Source organism: Hevea brasiliensis, chromosome 1 (assembly GCF_030052815.1).
Source record: "Hevea brasiliensis isolate MT/VB/25A 57/8 chromosome 1, ASM3005281v1, whole genome shotgun sequence".
Classification (NCBI taxonomy): Eukaryota; Viridiplantae; Streptophyta; class Magnoliopsida; order Malpighiales; family Euphorbiaceae; genus Hevea; species Hevea brasiliensis.
The window spans coordinates 90,475,342-90,492,799 of NC_079493.1; the positions used below are offsets into that span (position 1 = coordinate 90,475,342).

General features: G+C 32.3%; 2 protein-coding genes across 2 annotated transcripts; both read right to left on the bottom strand.

Moving 5' to 3' along the window:
* Nucleotides 1-1,682: 1,682 nt before the first annotated feature.
* LOC110672560 (uncharacterized) lies at nucleotides 1,683-7,681 on the bottom strand. Its single transcript, XM_021835356.2, has 9 exons — nucleotides 7,095-7,681; nucleotides 6,422-6,467; nucleotides 6,256-6,322; nucleotides 6,103-6,148; nucleotides 5,908-6,006; nucleotides 3,912-3,980; nucleotides 3,488-3,830; nucleotides 3,189-3,340; nucleotides 1,683-3,033 (listed from the first exon to the last, which is right to left on the bottom strand). Exons 1-9 carry the CDS (start codon nucleotides 7,587-7,589, stop codon nucleotides 1,993-1,995), a joined length of 2,358 nt encoding a protein of 785 aa, XP_021691048.2. The 5' UTR covers nucleotides 7,590-7,681; the 3' UTR covers nucleotides 1,683-1,992.
* Nucleotides 7,682-9,894: 2,213 nt separating this feature from the next.
* LOC131183203 (cell wall protein IFF6-like) lies at nucleotides 9,895-12,716 on the bottom strand. The gene is made up of 3 exons (XM_058153476.1): nucleotides 12,523-12,716; nucleotides 10,145-10,505; nucleotides 9,895-9,996 (listed from the first exon to the last, which is right to left on the bottom strand). Exons 1-3 carry the CDS (start codon nucleotides 12,714-12,716, stop codon nucleotides 9,895-9,897), a joined length of 657 nt encoding a protein of 218 aa, XP_058009459.1.
* Between the last annotated feature and the right edge of the window lie 4,742 nt (nucleotides 12,717-17,458).

Sequence of the window (17,458 nt, forward strand, 5' to 3'; positions counted from 1 at the left end):
CATTACATTTAGATTGTGACTAAATGCTTTGATTCATGTTAATGTAATTAAGGTAGAGATCATGCGATACAATGTAGTTTTATGGATTTAATATGCATATGTGAAGCTTTATATATGATCCTTGGCATGTTTAGATTTTTCTACAGTTTCAATTTAGTAATTAGCCTAATTGGCTTGTTCAATTGATAAAAATAATTCAAATACATTATCAATGTTAGTCAATTCTTTTAATTTTTTTTAACAATTTTAATAATTATTCTCAAATTGATAAAAATATTATTTTAATTTTTTTATACATATATGTTCATATATTTGAGTTTTTCATTTGTTACACCTTACATTTAAGATAAAATGACCAGAAATATGTGAATTAAAAATATAAATTGAAATGGAGAAAAGAAAAATTAAGATAACAATATTAGATATTTTGTTAAATTTTATATATATATAATTTGCTAAAATTAATATAAATATTAAAATTATTAAATAAATCAATAAAATCAAAAGTATTAGTTAAAATTCATAATGAGGGACAGAATTTGAATTATTTTTGTTAATTGGCGAATTTAATTGTTTTTAATTAAATTTATTTCTAAAATTGAAAATAATGTGAAAGGTTTAAGATCATATTGATAGAATTAAAAGTTTTGATTAAAATTGATAATTGATATCAAGATTTTGATCTTTTTATTATTTAAAAAAAAATTCCATAATTATTCAAAACATCCAAAAACATATTCCATAATAATCCAAATTATCATCCAAATATCATATTTTATCTCAATCCACAAAGTTATCAATCTAACAAGTCATGAATTTATAATCATCCAAATGATTATCTAAAATATAATCTCAAAAACCATCGCCTACGATGTTAATATTCTACAAATCATTTGCAAGCTTTTCTCAGTAACTTAAGCATCCTGCAAAAGAATTGAAAAAAGAGTACATTTATATAAAACAGTATTAAAATAGCTCAAGTAGAAGAATTAAAAAAAAAAAAAAATCCAATTGCCCAAGTGAATATTTACTTGCTATTGAGTATTTGCTTTAACGAATAGCCCAAGTGAAAGAATATTTATTTGTTAATGAATTTGTTTTAAGGAAATAATGTTGTTTCTCATTTGTTTGTGATATGTCCAGCCACTGGATACCAAAATGATTTGTCGTCGACTATCCGAATTGAGGCAACCTCGAGTCGCCTGTTGCTGTAGTACCATTTTGCTACATTAATTTATTCTGTATAGTATTGATTACTATTCATGCTACAATACAGACTTACAATGCTGACTCGGTTTGATTATAATAGGAGTCGACACTGTTTACATATCAACTAATTCATGCAGCTAGCGCTCATCATTCTCTCCAACTAGTGGAGTTAGCGGGTGAAACTGGTATGTTTCAACTCGTCTCGTCGATGGGATCCCGTAGCTATTTAATTGAAAAGTGGGAGAGGAAGTTTGCAAGGTTAACCGAGTTTCCATGTTTGTTGGCTCTTTCTTGGTTTCAAAAGCTAAGGAGGGTTGCTTATAAGCCCCAAAGTTGTCTCTTATGATCACAAATCCCGATTCTTCAGTGCCAAAAGTCCATATGCACAAGGGTCAGAAGTCTACCTCCCATGTTCCGGTCCAAAAAGCCTTGAATTCCAAGTCCATTCTGCTTTCCAACATTGACAAGATTAATTATAATAAACTTCTAATATCTAATGTTTAGAATCAAATTCTTGCTACATCAACATCTTGGGTTTGATTGGTTTCCAATGTTACAAATGAAACCTTCTTTCTTTTTGTGAACCTAAAAATTAGGACACATTAATCTGTACAGAAACATCCTACGGTTGTACAATACAATTAGGTAAGGCTCGGGTGGCTCCTCCTCTAAGAGACCATATCTTGGTCTCATCCCCAGGAGCACAAATGGTGAACCCACCATTCTGTGGTCAACTTAAATCAAAGAGATGATGGAAAAAAAAAAAAATAATTAACTCATTTCTTAGAGCTGCAATGCTAAATCTGGCTGTGCTGAATCAACATGGCTAGAACTAGGAGAACCTGGAAACTGAAATCTGACATTCAGGTCAGGTGGGACTGAATCTGATTTCTGTTGCGTTGACAACCCAGAATCTGGTTTTGAATCTGATTTCTGTTGCGTTGACAACCCAGAATCTGGTTTTGGCTGTGGTGATGATCCTTGCCATGAAGGTCGGGATTCATGTCCAGATCTTGGGGCCACCTTTTCCTCGTTCCCAGAATTTGGTAGTGCGCCACTGGAATTTATTGCAGAGGAATTCTCTGAAGGCTTTGGATTTTTTGAGTTCAGGCTGTTTTCTGTTGATGCATGGACAAAGTTAGTATTAGTAGTAGAGACTCTGTCAGTCAGGGATGGCCGAAAGTTAGTCCCAAGCCTGGCAGCTCCAACTAGTTTTCCCATCTGGGCTGGAAGACTAAACCTGTAGGCGCCATTGAATCCATTCATGCCAGGGTGAACTTGATGGCTCTGATGAATCTGAAAGGGAGGCCTTGGCCTGGTCATACTTGTGTTGCTGTTGAGGATGTTAAAACCCCCATGAGAGTTAAATCCCTCAACTGCTGCTTCTCTTTCCATGCAAGGTTCAGATTTACTAGCAGCCGCATGGGGTGCAGATGTTGAGGCAGATAGAGAAAGATCATTGGTTAATTGTGGTGCCTCTGCGGCAGAGTGAATTTGAGGTATATCATTCTTGCTCGCATTATTTTCAGGTTTTTCTGACAGTTTTTCTCTCAATTCAACACTGCAAGATGCGACAACAGCACATGAATCTTTGGGAAGTCTGCGAAGCCGTGATGGTGATGGCAGGCCTTGAGGGTTTGAAGGAAAAAGCAATGCCCTCTGTGGTGGGATGTCATTTTCCCCAACCCATCCAGGGCCAAACATAACTCCAGATGGCAAAGACCTCTCTATTTTTTTCAAAGAAATTTTCCAAGCAATGGTGCCAATATTTGCGGCAAATCGAGCTAAGCTCCTTGCATAACCATGCTCTGACAGAAGCCCTACCTGATGCACATGAAGCTACAACAATCAACTAACCAGAGGAAGGACCAGCAAACATGCCTAATAAAATTGGCGCATGGAAAAGTACAGAGGCACATGGTTCAACAATGATATTCAAAAGAATCAAGTAGAAAAATGGATATCACTGTGATACATACAGCCATCAGCTGCTTCCTCTCTGCATCAAAAGTAGCCAACACAGATGGTTCCCGTCCACCAGCTGATAATTGGCTGTATGTGTTACGCCTGTTCTCATCAAGTACAAATTGTCTTTTTCTATGCTTCATTGAATTACCTTTAAACATAGAGCCTGCAACAAATGTGAAAGTGACTTAAACCTCCTATTATGTGAATCATGAGCTTCTTTTCTCTCATCATATTGGCCACAAAAGAGGAAATGAGGAACAAAAGGAGAGGGGGAGGGAGAAAAACTGAAATTAAAGTTTCAAACCGGTACCTTCATCATTCTTTTCAAATTTGTTGTCAGTCAACAAATGACCATCATTGCGAGAACCATGAGATCGTCCATATGAATCTGGCAAGCTAGACTTGTCTAAAACATGAGGTCCTTTTCTCAGATCATTATTGGACCAGATGATGCTCTCTCCCGCAGTTGCAAGAGTTCCATCCAAGGCAACTGCTGAAGCAGCATGCTCCAATGAAGGCCTGCCCACTGGTTTTTTAAAATTCTTGGTTGGTGGTCTACCTCTCCTCACTATTTTAGGTTCTGGTTCATTATCATCACTATCTTGCCTTAAATTTTCAAAATTCTTTTTAGCCAGCTCTTGTATAGATCTTGCCTAACAACAACAACAGAAATTCAAATAACATTTCCAAATGGTTGAGCAATGGGAAATTTAGAGCTAAGAGGTTGATTATACCTGTCTAAAATATATGGTATCTGGGGCATTATACTGCATCGCATTTGAACAGATTAAGAAAATATCTTTCTGCAAGACGATGACATTAACTTCGACGTCACTCTCCAAAAAACAAAGAAAATGTAAATGAATTTCAAGATATTATTAGATCAGGATAATGGCCTAATTCAGCTTCTGAGCACATCCTTAATTGCTTTACAGATATGAAGCTGAGAACATTTCAAGAAATGCCAATTCAATAGCAAGTAGAACAAGAGTTTTCATCAGGATCTGTAGCAATTATTATAATTCAACTCCCTGGCCATCAAACCAATAGCATGGAGACACTGAATTAGTGATAACTATTTCATAAAATTGGGCAGCTATAAGCCGTGAATTTATTACTATATCTAGGGTAAATTAAGGAATAAAAAGTTTAAGCATTAACAATGGCCCTACAAAAATATTCTGGAAAACAATCAGAGCAATCAGAGTAAAATCTGTAACGAGGACATTCATAAATCTAAATCATCACTCTAGACACACTTATCCATGAATATCATGTCAAGGAGTAGAAAATAATGGTATAAACAGAGCAGACAATTGGGGCTTTCTTAGCATATTTGTTGATTCATAGCAGTTGCACACATTCTGTTTCATGTTGACATGAGGACTCACTCATACCACAAAGTAAGGAAGCAGCAGATGGATAAAATTCTGCATGTGTTGATGTGAAAGGTTTATTTCCCAGGCCATTTTGTAGCAAAATTTGAGAGTGTGATGGCACTCCACATCACAGATAGGCCCTATAAAGTACATTGATTATCTAAGCACATGTTAATGACAGAAATTGATAGGTGCATAACCTCTACTGGTTGGCCTCCACAGCTCAACTAAGCCCTGTCAATAATCACAACAATATTAAGATGTTTTCTATGCTGGACAACTGTAGTTCAACCCACAAATGCTCTCAGACACAGTAACAATAATTACATTTCCCACAACACTACATTATAGTCTCAAGTGGATCAAAAAGGTTGTGATATTAAAAGTGGATATGCCATCAATTGGCAAATTAAAAGAAGATTTGCCATTATTAGAAGTACACCAACCAAATTCTGCTGGATTCATACAGGAAACCTCCTCTGCTTTGTTCAATTTCAACAACCCATCAGTTATATAATAGGAGACATATTAAAATCATATTCCTACTTTGAAACAGTTTCCCAATGTACGCAAATTTTATGTGGTATTAATTCTTAGATTGGCACAATCAGATAGTACAAATTGCCACTGGATTTCCCATAGGCACTAGCTCAGCTAAGTGAATAAGTTCTTTCAGCATAAAAACTTATAATCGACCGACAATTTAAGTTTTAAAAGGATTGATAGTATCATAAAACAAGTCTAAACCTCTCGATGAATAGAAAATAACTGGGGTAAGTTGGTGAATGCTAATCTGGAAATATAATGCCTCAATCAGTACAATACTCTTTACAGAACTGTGTGGATTATGCAAAATTACAAGCAGGCAACTTAAGGTGAAACAAAAAGTTCCCTGCATAAACCAAGCAACAGACAACAAACCTTCAATCCTAGGAACAAGTACTAATTTGATACGGTGCCCATAGAGACCTAAAAGCTCCATGGACCCAAATGTTAAATCTGTAGTTATTTGATCTGTCCAGTTGATCTTGCCATCAATCTAAATAAACAATTAGTGGCCACTTTTAGCTTATCAATCAAACAAAATGAAGTAGGATTACAACCACTTAAGTAAAGAGGGAACAAAGTATTTGACATGCAACAATAGATCACAAGGTATACTACAACAATAAATGCCAAGTTTGGATTCTGGAAATGTGATCTAGTATCCATTCCACACAGACGGCTGGCAACACATAACAACTTTATTGAAAAAAAAATTCCAAATATAAGCATCTAAAGCAACTAAACAAAACTAACAAAAGCAAATCCCGATGCTTATAAAGAGATAATCACAAACGCCTATGCCAACCTCAAATTGTTCCAAGCTGGTATAAACCCCACTAGAAAGCTTCTTCCTGACAGTCCCAAAATCCATGGGATGCTCAATGACTTCATGGTAATCTGGAAGCTGCATAAGATAGCATAAACAGAGAAAATATAGTTAAAAAATGGGCGGGGACAAGTCTAATGAGAAATGCAACATAAAACACGATTTGAAACAAACCTCATTTGGGTCTACTGGTTCAGAAAAAACACCATACGTGTCCTTCCTGCAATTAAATTGATTCCCAAAAAAGAAATCATTTCACTGAGAACCAAAAAAAGCAACATGGAGCAGGAACCATAAACTGAAAACCAGAGAAGCTGAAAGACGCACTTTTGAAGCCTATCAAGGATGAACAGTAATAGCTTTTTATCAGGTACAGGAGTTGAGGGTCCCGAATCTGCACGAGTGAAAACAGCTCACATTATAAAACAAAAAAGTTCCCAAATTTGTCCGTTTTAAGGGAATGGGTATGCGTAATCATCAACAAATAACAAACCTTGTACATTATTTGTGGGGTTTGCGCCAGCAACAGGCTTCCCTCCCTGAAATATTTTGTTTTTTTTTTTTTTTGAAAGGAAAACAACAGAAATTAGCAGAAAAATATATATATTCTTTTTATTTTTACTTTAATGGTGAAGAACCATAAGCAAAGTAGCTATGAAAAGGCAAAGTAACATTAAATATTAAGGCGCCAAAACGGAAAAGAAATACTGATAAAAAAAACTGTGAAATTATAACTAAAGAAAAGACAAATTTATACTTTTTATTATATATAATAGTCAAAAAATTCATTATTATTTCAGCTTATAAGAGACTGAATAAATTTAACACCAATAGAAACAAAATTTTAATTTTTTAAAAATGAAAATAGCCAATAAAGCCCAACCATAACAAATTTTCCAGGAAAAAAATTGAAAAGAGAAGGAAAAGAAAGGACCAGACCAAGTCAACCACTTTCACTGAAATTCTAGAAATTCCATTACAGAGGCCCGCAATTGAAGGAGTGCCTTAATCAAGTCAAAAAAAAAAAAAAGGCATTTAAGTCTCCCCCAAAAATAAACGTTTCGCGCTTTTTCCAATTCCAAAAATAACAGAAATTTGAAAAACCTAAACTAACCAAAAATTTAAAATCTTCCCCTTTTTTTATTAGCTTTGGAAAACTGAAGTACCTTTTCACTGAGACCAAACCCAGATCCACCACCGATCGCATTGATTTTCCGCCTTTTGTGATACGAAGCCTTTGCTTTATCCTCCTCGCCTTTCGATTCTGACCCATTAGAGTTAAGCGAAGCCGAATCAGGCTCCGATTTTTCGGATGAAGGCAACTTAAGGACGAGCTTAAGCTTCTTCTCTCGGCGCTTCCCATTCAATTCAACGGTGTCGTCGTCGTCATCGTCGTGTTCCGGAGAAGAGGGAGTAGGGTTGCGGCGGGTGGATCGACGAAGAGGAGTAGGAGTGGCAGAATTGTAATTATGGGAAGAATGAACGGCTGAATTATTGGAATTTGAATTAGAAAGGTTTCGATTTTTATTTTGCTTGAGTTGTTGATGTTCTTGCTGCTGCTGCTGCTGCTGTTGTTGTTCTTTGAGGGTTCGTTTCTGGAGATCTAAAAGAGAAGGTCGGCCTTTCTTCTTCTTCTTGCTCTTCTCCACTACCTTACCCATTTTTTCTATGTCTCCCACTTTCTCTTTCTTTCGCTCTAACTAACTAACAAAACAGGGGGTTACTTTTATTTTTTATTTTTTATTTTTTATTTTTATTTTTTTAGGAAACTTTGTGGTTTCTTTCACATCTTTTATTTAAAATTTGTTCATAGAAATGTTTCGGAGTGAGACCGTGCGTTGCACGTGACGCTCGCACGCGTTCTTAAAACGTGGTGGTTTGGTCGGAGCATACGCTTCTTCGCTGTGGATAAATGGGGAGAGAAATTATACAACACTACTCTAATTTCATGTCAGCCAACGACATGACAAATTAATTATAGAAAGAATAATGAAGTATAAAAATATAATTATAATTTATAACGTAAAAAAAGGTTTTAATATTTGAACAAAATTAAATTTTATAAAATTTATTATAACTTACTTACTACTTCATAATTGATTTGTCATCCCATATATAATTACCAAACATGTAATAACTCATTCATATTATAATTTCTCGTAAATTGAGGATTATGTGTTAAAGTCTGTTTAGCATTATTGCTTGGTTGCTATTTTAGGATTGTTAATCATAAAATTATTATTTTGAAAAATAGTTTATCTATTGGGTAATAAAATAAAAAGTTGATGTTAATAAAAAAAGGTCTGTTATGTGTTTGATAAAAATTGTTCTTTAAAATAAGCCAAATATATCATTTGGTCATTGATCTTTACACAAAAAGTCAGTTGGTTGTCTAACCTTTCTATTGTCAATATTTAACACCTGATCTTATTAATTTTGTAACATTTTAACGCCTCATGTTCTAGTCAATATGTAGTGTGGATATACGCTTTGTTAAGTGAGTGATGCCATTAAAAGAAGATGACATAGAAAAAGAAAAAAAAATGATTATAAAATTGAATCCCAAATTAGGGATTAAAAACCCATTTATAAATAGTTGCACCCTTTCAATGGTAAAAATTTTTTCTTTCTTCTTTGCCCATTTGTCTTTCATCGTCTCAATTATTTGAAGACTCAATTGAGTTTCTCTAATCAAATCGAACAAAGCAGTGTTGGAAGAGACAATGGAAGGACTATTAGTTGAGTTTGTCATACCAATATGTCATTATGGTAAACCATCGATATTGAAGCATTCTTGGACTTGTAGAAGGGAGTTTTTTTATTGTGAAAAATATAGGGTAAGTATGTGAGTAGATTATAAGTATTAATTTTATTTGTTATTTTTATTATGATGAGTTGATTAAATTTGTAGAATATGGGTGCATGTGGTTTTTTCATGTGGCTGGATCTTCCAATCCCAATTCATGCAAAGCATGTTATTGTGGGTTTACTCTCAAGAGTTAGGACTTATGAAGGTGAAAGAGATAGGGCAAGGAAGGGAGACTAAAAATGGAGGTGGATTTGTATAGTGGTGACAATGTTGTTACTTTTCCTTACTTATGTTTAATGTAGCTGTGTGTGGTTGAATTTGAAGAGAAGCAATTTTGGTTGGGGTTACAAGTTATTATTGGATGAATGTTGATTAAGAATATATATATATATATATATATATATATATATATATATATATATATATATATAGTGTTTGTATAGTCACTAATCTACTATGAAGTTAGCTTCAATTTCCTAGTTAAATGGTACTTTTTTTCGCAAGAGAAAATAAATTTGTACTGCAATCCCTTTTTTTTTTTTTATAGATTGCATGTCTATTATTATGAAATAGTGTGTTGTATATGTTTATAGAAATTAATGGAAATGAAATGATAATGAATTTATTATACCTATGTAATTGTAACAATTGTAACCATTGTGAAATAAAATAAGCTAATTGAAATAGGGTTGTGATATGCAAGAACCTGTAAAAATTATAATGAGTGCTATATGGTGATTATTCACATATAAATTAACTGAAATGAGGATAACACTGCTATATTAATTAGCAAAACACAATTGTTCACATATAAACAAGCCAAAAATGCTATTCTACATAAATATCAGCTTCTATTTTTATAAATACCAAGCAATATTATAGATGACAGAAAATCTAAACCTTTCTAAAATGCAACTATTGCCCATCTTGCTACTATAATACAATACCACAACAATATGGCAAATACAAAAAGTCAAAATAGAACACATTTTTCATCAGGCATTTCCATTAGGCTGTGTGCCATTCCCTATATTATTACTTGCTTGTGAAGGTTGGTGTGATTGGGACCTTTGTTGTGAAGTGAGATGTTTTCTGTGCATGGCCATTTCAGTTGTCTGCTGCTGGAGTTGCCTTGAGGTAACTGCATTCTTGCCCTTTCATCTCAACACTCTAGGTTGGAATCCTAAGTCACTAATTGCTTCTGATGCATGTTTAACAGTACGACTACTAATGATCATTTTCTCAACTGATCTCCCAGGCTACACAATAAATTGAGTTAAAATGTAAACATGCACTAACTTGTCCAAAACAAAAGCATTAATTGTAAATCAACTTACATTTTCAATTGTTTCCCTTGTATGCAGATTGACATAACATCCACATCCATTAGTTTTTTCTCCTTTTTACTTGACTTGAAGAAGTTGTAGCACCAGAATTAGGAACTTTTGGTCTCCTAATAGAAGCTTCACTTGACATTCCAACACCATCAATTATATTAGAACCACTTCCCCTTCCAGAACCATTTCTCTTGCCAAAACCAATTCCCCTTCCAGAATAACTTCCCCTATCACAACCAATTCCCTTGCTAGAACCATTTCCCCTACCAGAACCAATACCCCTACTAGAACCAATTCCCCTACCATAACCAATTCCCATGCCTGAAGTTATTCCCCTACTGACACCCATAACAGTTGAGTCACCACTTGCGCTTGGCCTTGAACTAGATGCACCACCAGTTGGTGGTGATGATGTTGCATTACTTGTGTTGCTTTGCGGGTTTTATAAAAATATATATAAAATAATAACAATAGTATTTTGCTTAATGGTAATTGAAGGACATAAAAAATTGTCATAATAATTAATACATATTGAGAAATAATGTACCTCATTTCCTACTGAATTCCTCATTGCACATTTTTTTATATTGTGACCAACTTGGTTGCATAGTTTACATGTCATTTGTATCCTAGTTCTTGTAAGTTTTCCATATTTCTTTTTGGGTTCATCTTTGTACCTCGTCCTATTCTTTTTTGGCTTTCCTAGTAGAGTGGTTGTCTGAGGAGGTTCTAGATAAGGATGATCAGATTCTGGCCACAATTTTATGCCTCTTACTGGCTGCATAAAATGACCATATGCTTTAAGAAAAGTTTCTTTGGAATACCATAAACTAATAAAATCTTTCTGGATTCAATTTCCTATGAAACATAGCATATATAGCATGTGCACAAGGTATGCCTTTTAATTGCCAAGCTCTACATGTGCAGGTTTGCAATCTTAGATCAATAGTATGCCAATATTCACCCTCTTCAACCTCAAATTCATAATCACCATTTCATTTGATTATACAATCCATTTCCCTAACTTTATTTCTCTCTAATTTCTCCATTGCCATAGGTGAAATGTCAGAAATCCATGCACTAGCAAATTCTCTCATCATCCTTATTCTCTCCATAACTTGGATTCTAATTTCCTCAAGCATTGTAATTATAGACTTAAATCTAGCTTATAAAATCCAACCATTAAAAGTTTCTAACATATTATTTTTAACAATATCACAACAACCACCTAATCTAAAAAATGCCCTACAAAATGTCAAGTGATTAGACCCTAAGAAATCCACCATAATACCTGTTCCAAGCTTATTCAGCTCCTTAAGCTTGTCTTTCATCTCAACTTCAAATTTTGCCCATACACATGCCTAAAATTTCTTCCTTCTTTCTGGGCCTTTCCATTTTTTAGCCAAGTTTGCCCAAATATGTCTTACACATATCCTATGCTATACATCAGGTGGTAACTCATCAATTGATGGAATCAATCCCTGTATAAAATGGCAATAAGTTAGAAATGATGTAATAGTTAAAAATTCAAATAGCTAAGGAATTAATTGCAAACAAAAAGTACCTTTTGTATATTAGTCACAATTGTCCAACCCTCATCACTATCAATTCAGAAATCTTCGTTCAACTATTGAATGAACCACTTCGAGGTGACTTTGTCTTCAATCTTAACTATTGCCCAGACTACTAGAAACATTTGATTATTGCCATCTTTGGAGACAGTAACTAATAATTGATCCTTACAAACACCTTTAATAAATGCTCAATCTAAACCAATTATTCTTCTACAACCTGCAAATAATCCATTCTTTAATGCTTTAAAACATGCATAGAATGATTTGAAACATGCATAGAATGCTGTGAACATTTACTTCCCATCATTTGTCTCGTTGCTATTTACAAAGCATGTTGTCCCTGGATTACTTCTCTTAATTTCATCAACATAATCAAGTATTTTCTCAAATTCAATCCTATAATCTCCTAATGCCTTTTGACCTTCATTCTTGCCCTCCTACAAATTGTCCTACTTATATGAACCTTTAATTCCTCTCTACACAACTTTTGAATTTCAATAACTTTAATCCCTGGTTAAGAAATAATTCTCCTTTTCAACACCTTTGCTAGATAGTCTGAGTTACCTAGCTTATTCCTATTTGTTCTATAACACTTATGAATGGGATTGTAACTCTTGATTACAAAATTACCAGTTTTTTTCTCAATACTTGCAAACAGTAGCCAAGGGCAACCATCTTTGCATTTAACTCTGACCCTGTGATTTTCATTTGGTCTCATTAACAACTGAACCCCTTTATATACTCTATACTTCCTGATAGCATGCCCAAATTGTTGAATATTCTTAAAAATTAAACCAAGCTCTTATTAGGGCACATCACAATCAGGATCATAATAAAACTTTTTGCTTTTCCTTCTCTTTTCTCTTCCATCTACCTCATTTCCTTCATTGTCCACTTCACTACTTCCCTTACTATTTTATCATCAATGTCCAAGTGCTCTTCAGTGCCTTTAACTCTAAACTCATTTGTACCTACATACCTATCATGACCCTTATATGCTGCATTATCTTCAATTGGCCCACGCTGTACATCAAGTACATCCCCTTCTTTAATTCCCTGAGATTGCATTCTTTTGTACTATCAAACTTTTTCCCTTACAGCCCTCAACTCTTCATCCTCATCACTTCCCTCTACTGGATTTGCATCTAATCCCTCACAAATTGAATCTTTGCTATTAGAATCACCAACTAAACTATCTTCTTCTTCTTTTTCACTTATATCAACTTCATCTAACACATTGTCATCATTTTCAACCTCAATATTAGCACCACTATTAGCTTTTTCACCCACACTATTAGACTTATTTTTAGCAATATTAACTTCTTCATTACCTCCAGTAGTTGCATTTCCACCAATATTATATTCTTCATTTACCCCACTAGCTGGATTTACACTAATATTATCTTTAACCCTAATAGAAGTAGTTGTATTTACATTAACATTATCTTCAACCCTAATAGAACTAGCTGCATTTAAATCAACATTAGCTTCTACACCTTCAGATTAAACTTTTTCTTTATGAAACTCAACATTTCCATCCTTTGCATTCACATTCTCAACTTCTTCACTTCGTATTGTAGGTGGCACATTACAGTCCGCAACTACAGGAGTGTCTACAAAATGAGAGACATAAAAATCTAAAGTATCACCATTCTTAAGACCTTGACTAATCTCTAAAACAACAGAATTATACCATACCTTCCTAAAATCTTCATTCTCATGACCATGTTTCCTATGATAGACACCCTCAATAGCCGCACACCCTAAGTCTTTAGAGTACTATGCAAGCTCTATCAAAGAAAGCTCATCAGGATTAACCCGAGAAGCAAAACTGACCAGTCCCCCTTTATACCTAGGGTTTGGATCATTTACAAATTTGCCACCATGGTGAAATTTGAAAGATACGTAAATATCTTCCATTTTGTAACATAAAATAGGGAAAGCAATAAATAAATAAAAGAGTCAACTACTTTCGAGACCACAATGACATTGACAGTAAATGAAACTTAAAGGATGCATGTGCATTTACAGAAACTTAAAGGATGCATGTGCATTTACAGTGTAAGCACAAAATAACCCATATGTTTGTTCACAAAGAATACAAATACCCCAACCTCTACAAACACCGTTCATGTAATTAAATTAGGGATTTTAACATAGAAAACTTGCCTTTTACTAATGTTCTTCAAGGTTAGGCTTAATTTTAGTAGACAATCTTCATACTAATCAAAACCCCTAAGAGATTTTTTTTTCCTTGTGACAAAATAATGAAATGTGTTATTTTTAACATTTTTTTTTTCACATTTTATAATTTTTTCCTTACTCATCAATTTCCATCCACATTGACATATTAATCAAATCCATGTTAGCATTTTTAAACATGCCATCCTGCGTGTCCATCACGTACTTTAGTCCACCTTCATGAGGTGTTAAAATCTCATAAAATTAATAAGGTCAGGTGTTAAATATTGACAATAGAAAGGTTAGGGGGCCAACTGACCTTTTGTATAAAGGTTAAGGGCCAAATAATGTATTTAGCCTTTAAAATATTATTAAGAGCAAAATGACTAAAAAGGACAACAATTATAGATATATTGTTTTATTTTTATTAATAATCAGCAATTTATTTTTATTTTTATTTTTTTATAATTATATTCAATTTATATAACAAAATTATTTAATTTTACATTTTTATTGATAAAATATTAATAAATACCAATAAAACATTTTACCAATATTTACAAAATAATTATTAAACTAATATTCCATTCACTTAATTAAAAAATATAAACATTTATTAAAATTAATATCTACGTGATATGAAATTTGATCGCGAATAATATTTATATGAGATCATTCATTATCTCTAGAACTTTCAATTGAAAAGCCTTCAACATTAGGCATTAAAAGTCACATATTCATAATTTCTATCAAATATATGAAAAATTATATCACCTCTTGATTAAAAAATATTAGTAAAATCAATAAAATAAATCAAATATATATTTACAAAGTATACCTCAAACTAATACTTAATTAAAAATGAGTATTTAATACATTTAATTTTTCCTCATGTTTATCTAATATATTACATATTTTGGTAAGTTTCAAAAAATTTTCTATCACATTACAAGCTAACATTAAGCATTAAAAAAACAAAAAAAATCTTTCAAGGTCATCCACTCTGCTTTAGAAATACTCTTCCATCTTAGATTGTAGAGAGAACAAATTTCTCATGAGATGGATATAGATAGTTATTGTGCATGAGAACAACCACCTAGTTGATTTCATCAAGCTGCCTTTTCTAGCTGCATAAATCCAAACTAAAGATTAATAAAATTATGAATATAAACACACCATGACACTTGAATATTTTGTCTAGCTAGCCAAAATTGCAGTATCCATATTGACTGATCGAAGATAAAAACACATCAAACAGGACAAGCTCATATATAACAACCTTTCTTTATTGGAAACCCAAAAAGTGACACATAGTGGCTTATACCATAGCATCCCACTCTAAATGAAATGCTACAACTTTGAAAAATCATCATTTCTCTACTTTCTAATATAACTTTGCTTTATTTAAAGAAATACTAATATTCAAAGTCATTGTTTAATAATTTTAACCCATTTTTTTTTATTCCATATAAATTCAATAGCATAACTATTAGATCTTGGAATACCTCAAGTTATGTTCCAAGGGAACGAAATATTATCCTAGAACTGAGTAATTGAGAACCCAATTAAACAAGTGTTAAGTTGAGTGGAAATAACTAAAACATTAACTAAAAATAACCTAAGTGACTGAGTTAAGGATTCTAGAGAAATCAATGAAAAGACACTTTCGATTGCCAAAGAGCTAACTTTAGCTATCGAACATTGGGAGATAGAGGATAAATTTCAATAACTATCCCTGAACTTATATAGTCATAACACTACAGTCCTTTTACTTTATAATGTAACATAAAACCCCCTAAACTTTCAAATTTTATACAGTAAAATCTCTCTGACTTTCAATTATTAGATTTTCAGTTAGAAACTGATGTAAATAGCTTTCGCATGACACTTAGTCAATATTTCTCTCTCCTTTCTTATGCAAAGTGTAAAATTATTCTCTTTACACATGAAAAATTATTTTGTCTATAGAGAAAAAAAAGGATTCAATTTACACATGACTTGAAAAAGAAAAGAGAAATACTGACTAAACTCTATGATGGAAGTGTCTAGGTCAGCGTCTAACTGAAAACTTGATAATTAGATGTTAGAGGAATTTTACTGTGCAAAATTTGAAAGTTAATGGGGTTTTATATTACATTTTTAAGTTGATGGACTGTAATGTTACAACTACATAAGTTTAGGGGTAGTTATCAAAATTTATCCGAAAGATAGAAGTATAAAAGAGAGAGAACCTTATGTATTTTCTTACAACCTACTTTCCTTGCAACTATATAACCTTCTCATCTTCTCTTCTTTTCCTCCCTCTCCTTTTCCTACATCCTTCCACTCCTCTTTCAAAACCTTTGCAAAACCAAAGAAAACCTAAATACATTATAGCTTAAGGAATACTAAATAGAATAAAAAGAAGGGAGATCTAAGGCCAAGAAAGAGAAAGGGCAAAAAAGACACCTTAGAAAACTTATTAAGTACTCCTTGAATATGTGTTTTTTTTTTATTGAAAAGTTTGAATAAGTAGTATAAATAAGTAGAACTATTTTAAAGTAAATGCTTGATAATAGGTTTAAATAGGTTAATTGATTGAGAGAAGGGTTGGATAATCAAAATAAGAGAAAAAAATGAATATTACTAATACAAAAACCTAACCTGGGTGAAGAAATGGTGATAATGATCTTGAATGTGTGTTAGAGATAAATAGACAAGTAACTTAAAGAAATAAGTTTGAATGGGGTATCCTAAAAAATGTAAGTTTGGTAGCTGAAACATCAAATTTCGATTGACGAATTATGTAAACAATAACATAAATAATAGATAGCATTCGCTTGCAACTTCGAGAGTCGAAGTCAAGTTCGAGTGCTGAAGTTGTCGGCCTTTTATATATATATATATTCTATTAAGTAGCATAAGTGAGGTGAGAACTATTCTTAATGTGCAGTCATTATTTTAATATTACGATGTACTTAAATAATTGTAAAATGTTTCAATTATTAAAATTTATTTTTTATCTTAATTTTTTTATCTATAATTGATTAATTTATTTGTAATTGTAATTAAAAATTTAATATACTATGGTATATATTATTTTATAAAAGTTTATTATTATTATTATTATTATTATTATTATTATTATTATTATTATTATTATTATGGTTTTAGAACTGTATGCATAGGTATAATACTGTAAAATTTAAACGACAACAAAAAGTCTATCATCCATCTTTTTAATGCAAGCTGAAATTATTTACAATAATATTAGTAAGTGATGCGACTGCTAACAGTTATATCGATAGTACGTGTTATTTTGTGAGGTAAATCATACTGAGGACAATTATAAATTTAAGATTATAATGAAATTTTATTATTTTATAAAATTATTTTTCTTTTAAGTAAACTATAATTTATTTTTTAAAATTTAATAAAATTGATAATTTAATTCCTATATTTTTTGATCTAAACAATTTAGTCTCTTAGATTTGATAAATTTACAACTTAATCCCTGTCATTAGAATTACGTTAAGTTATTATTAATTTTAGCAAAAACAACAAAAATATCCTTATTTCCATTTTCAATATAGAAATAATTTAATACTTGAAATTTTATTTTATTAGTAATTTAGTCACTAAAATTTTAT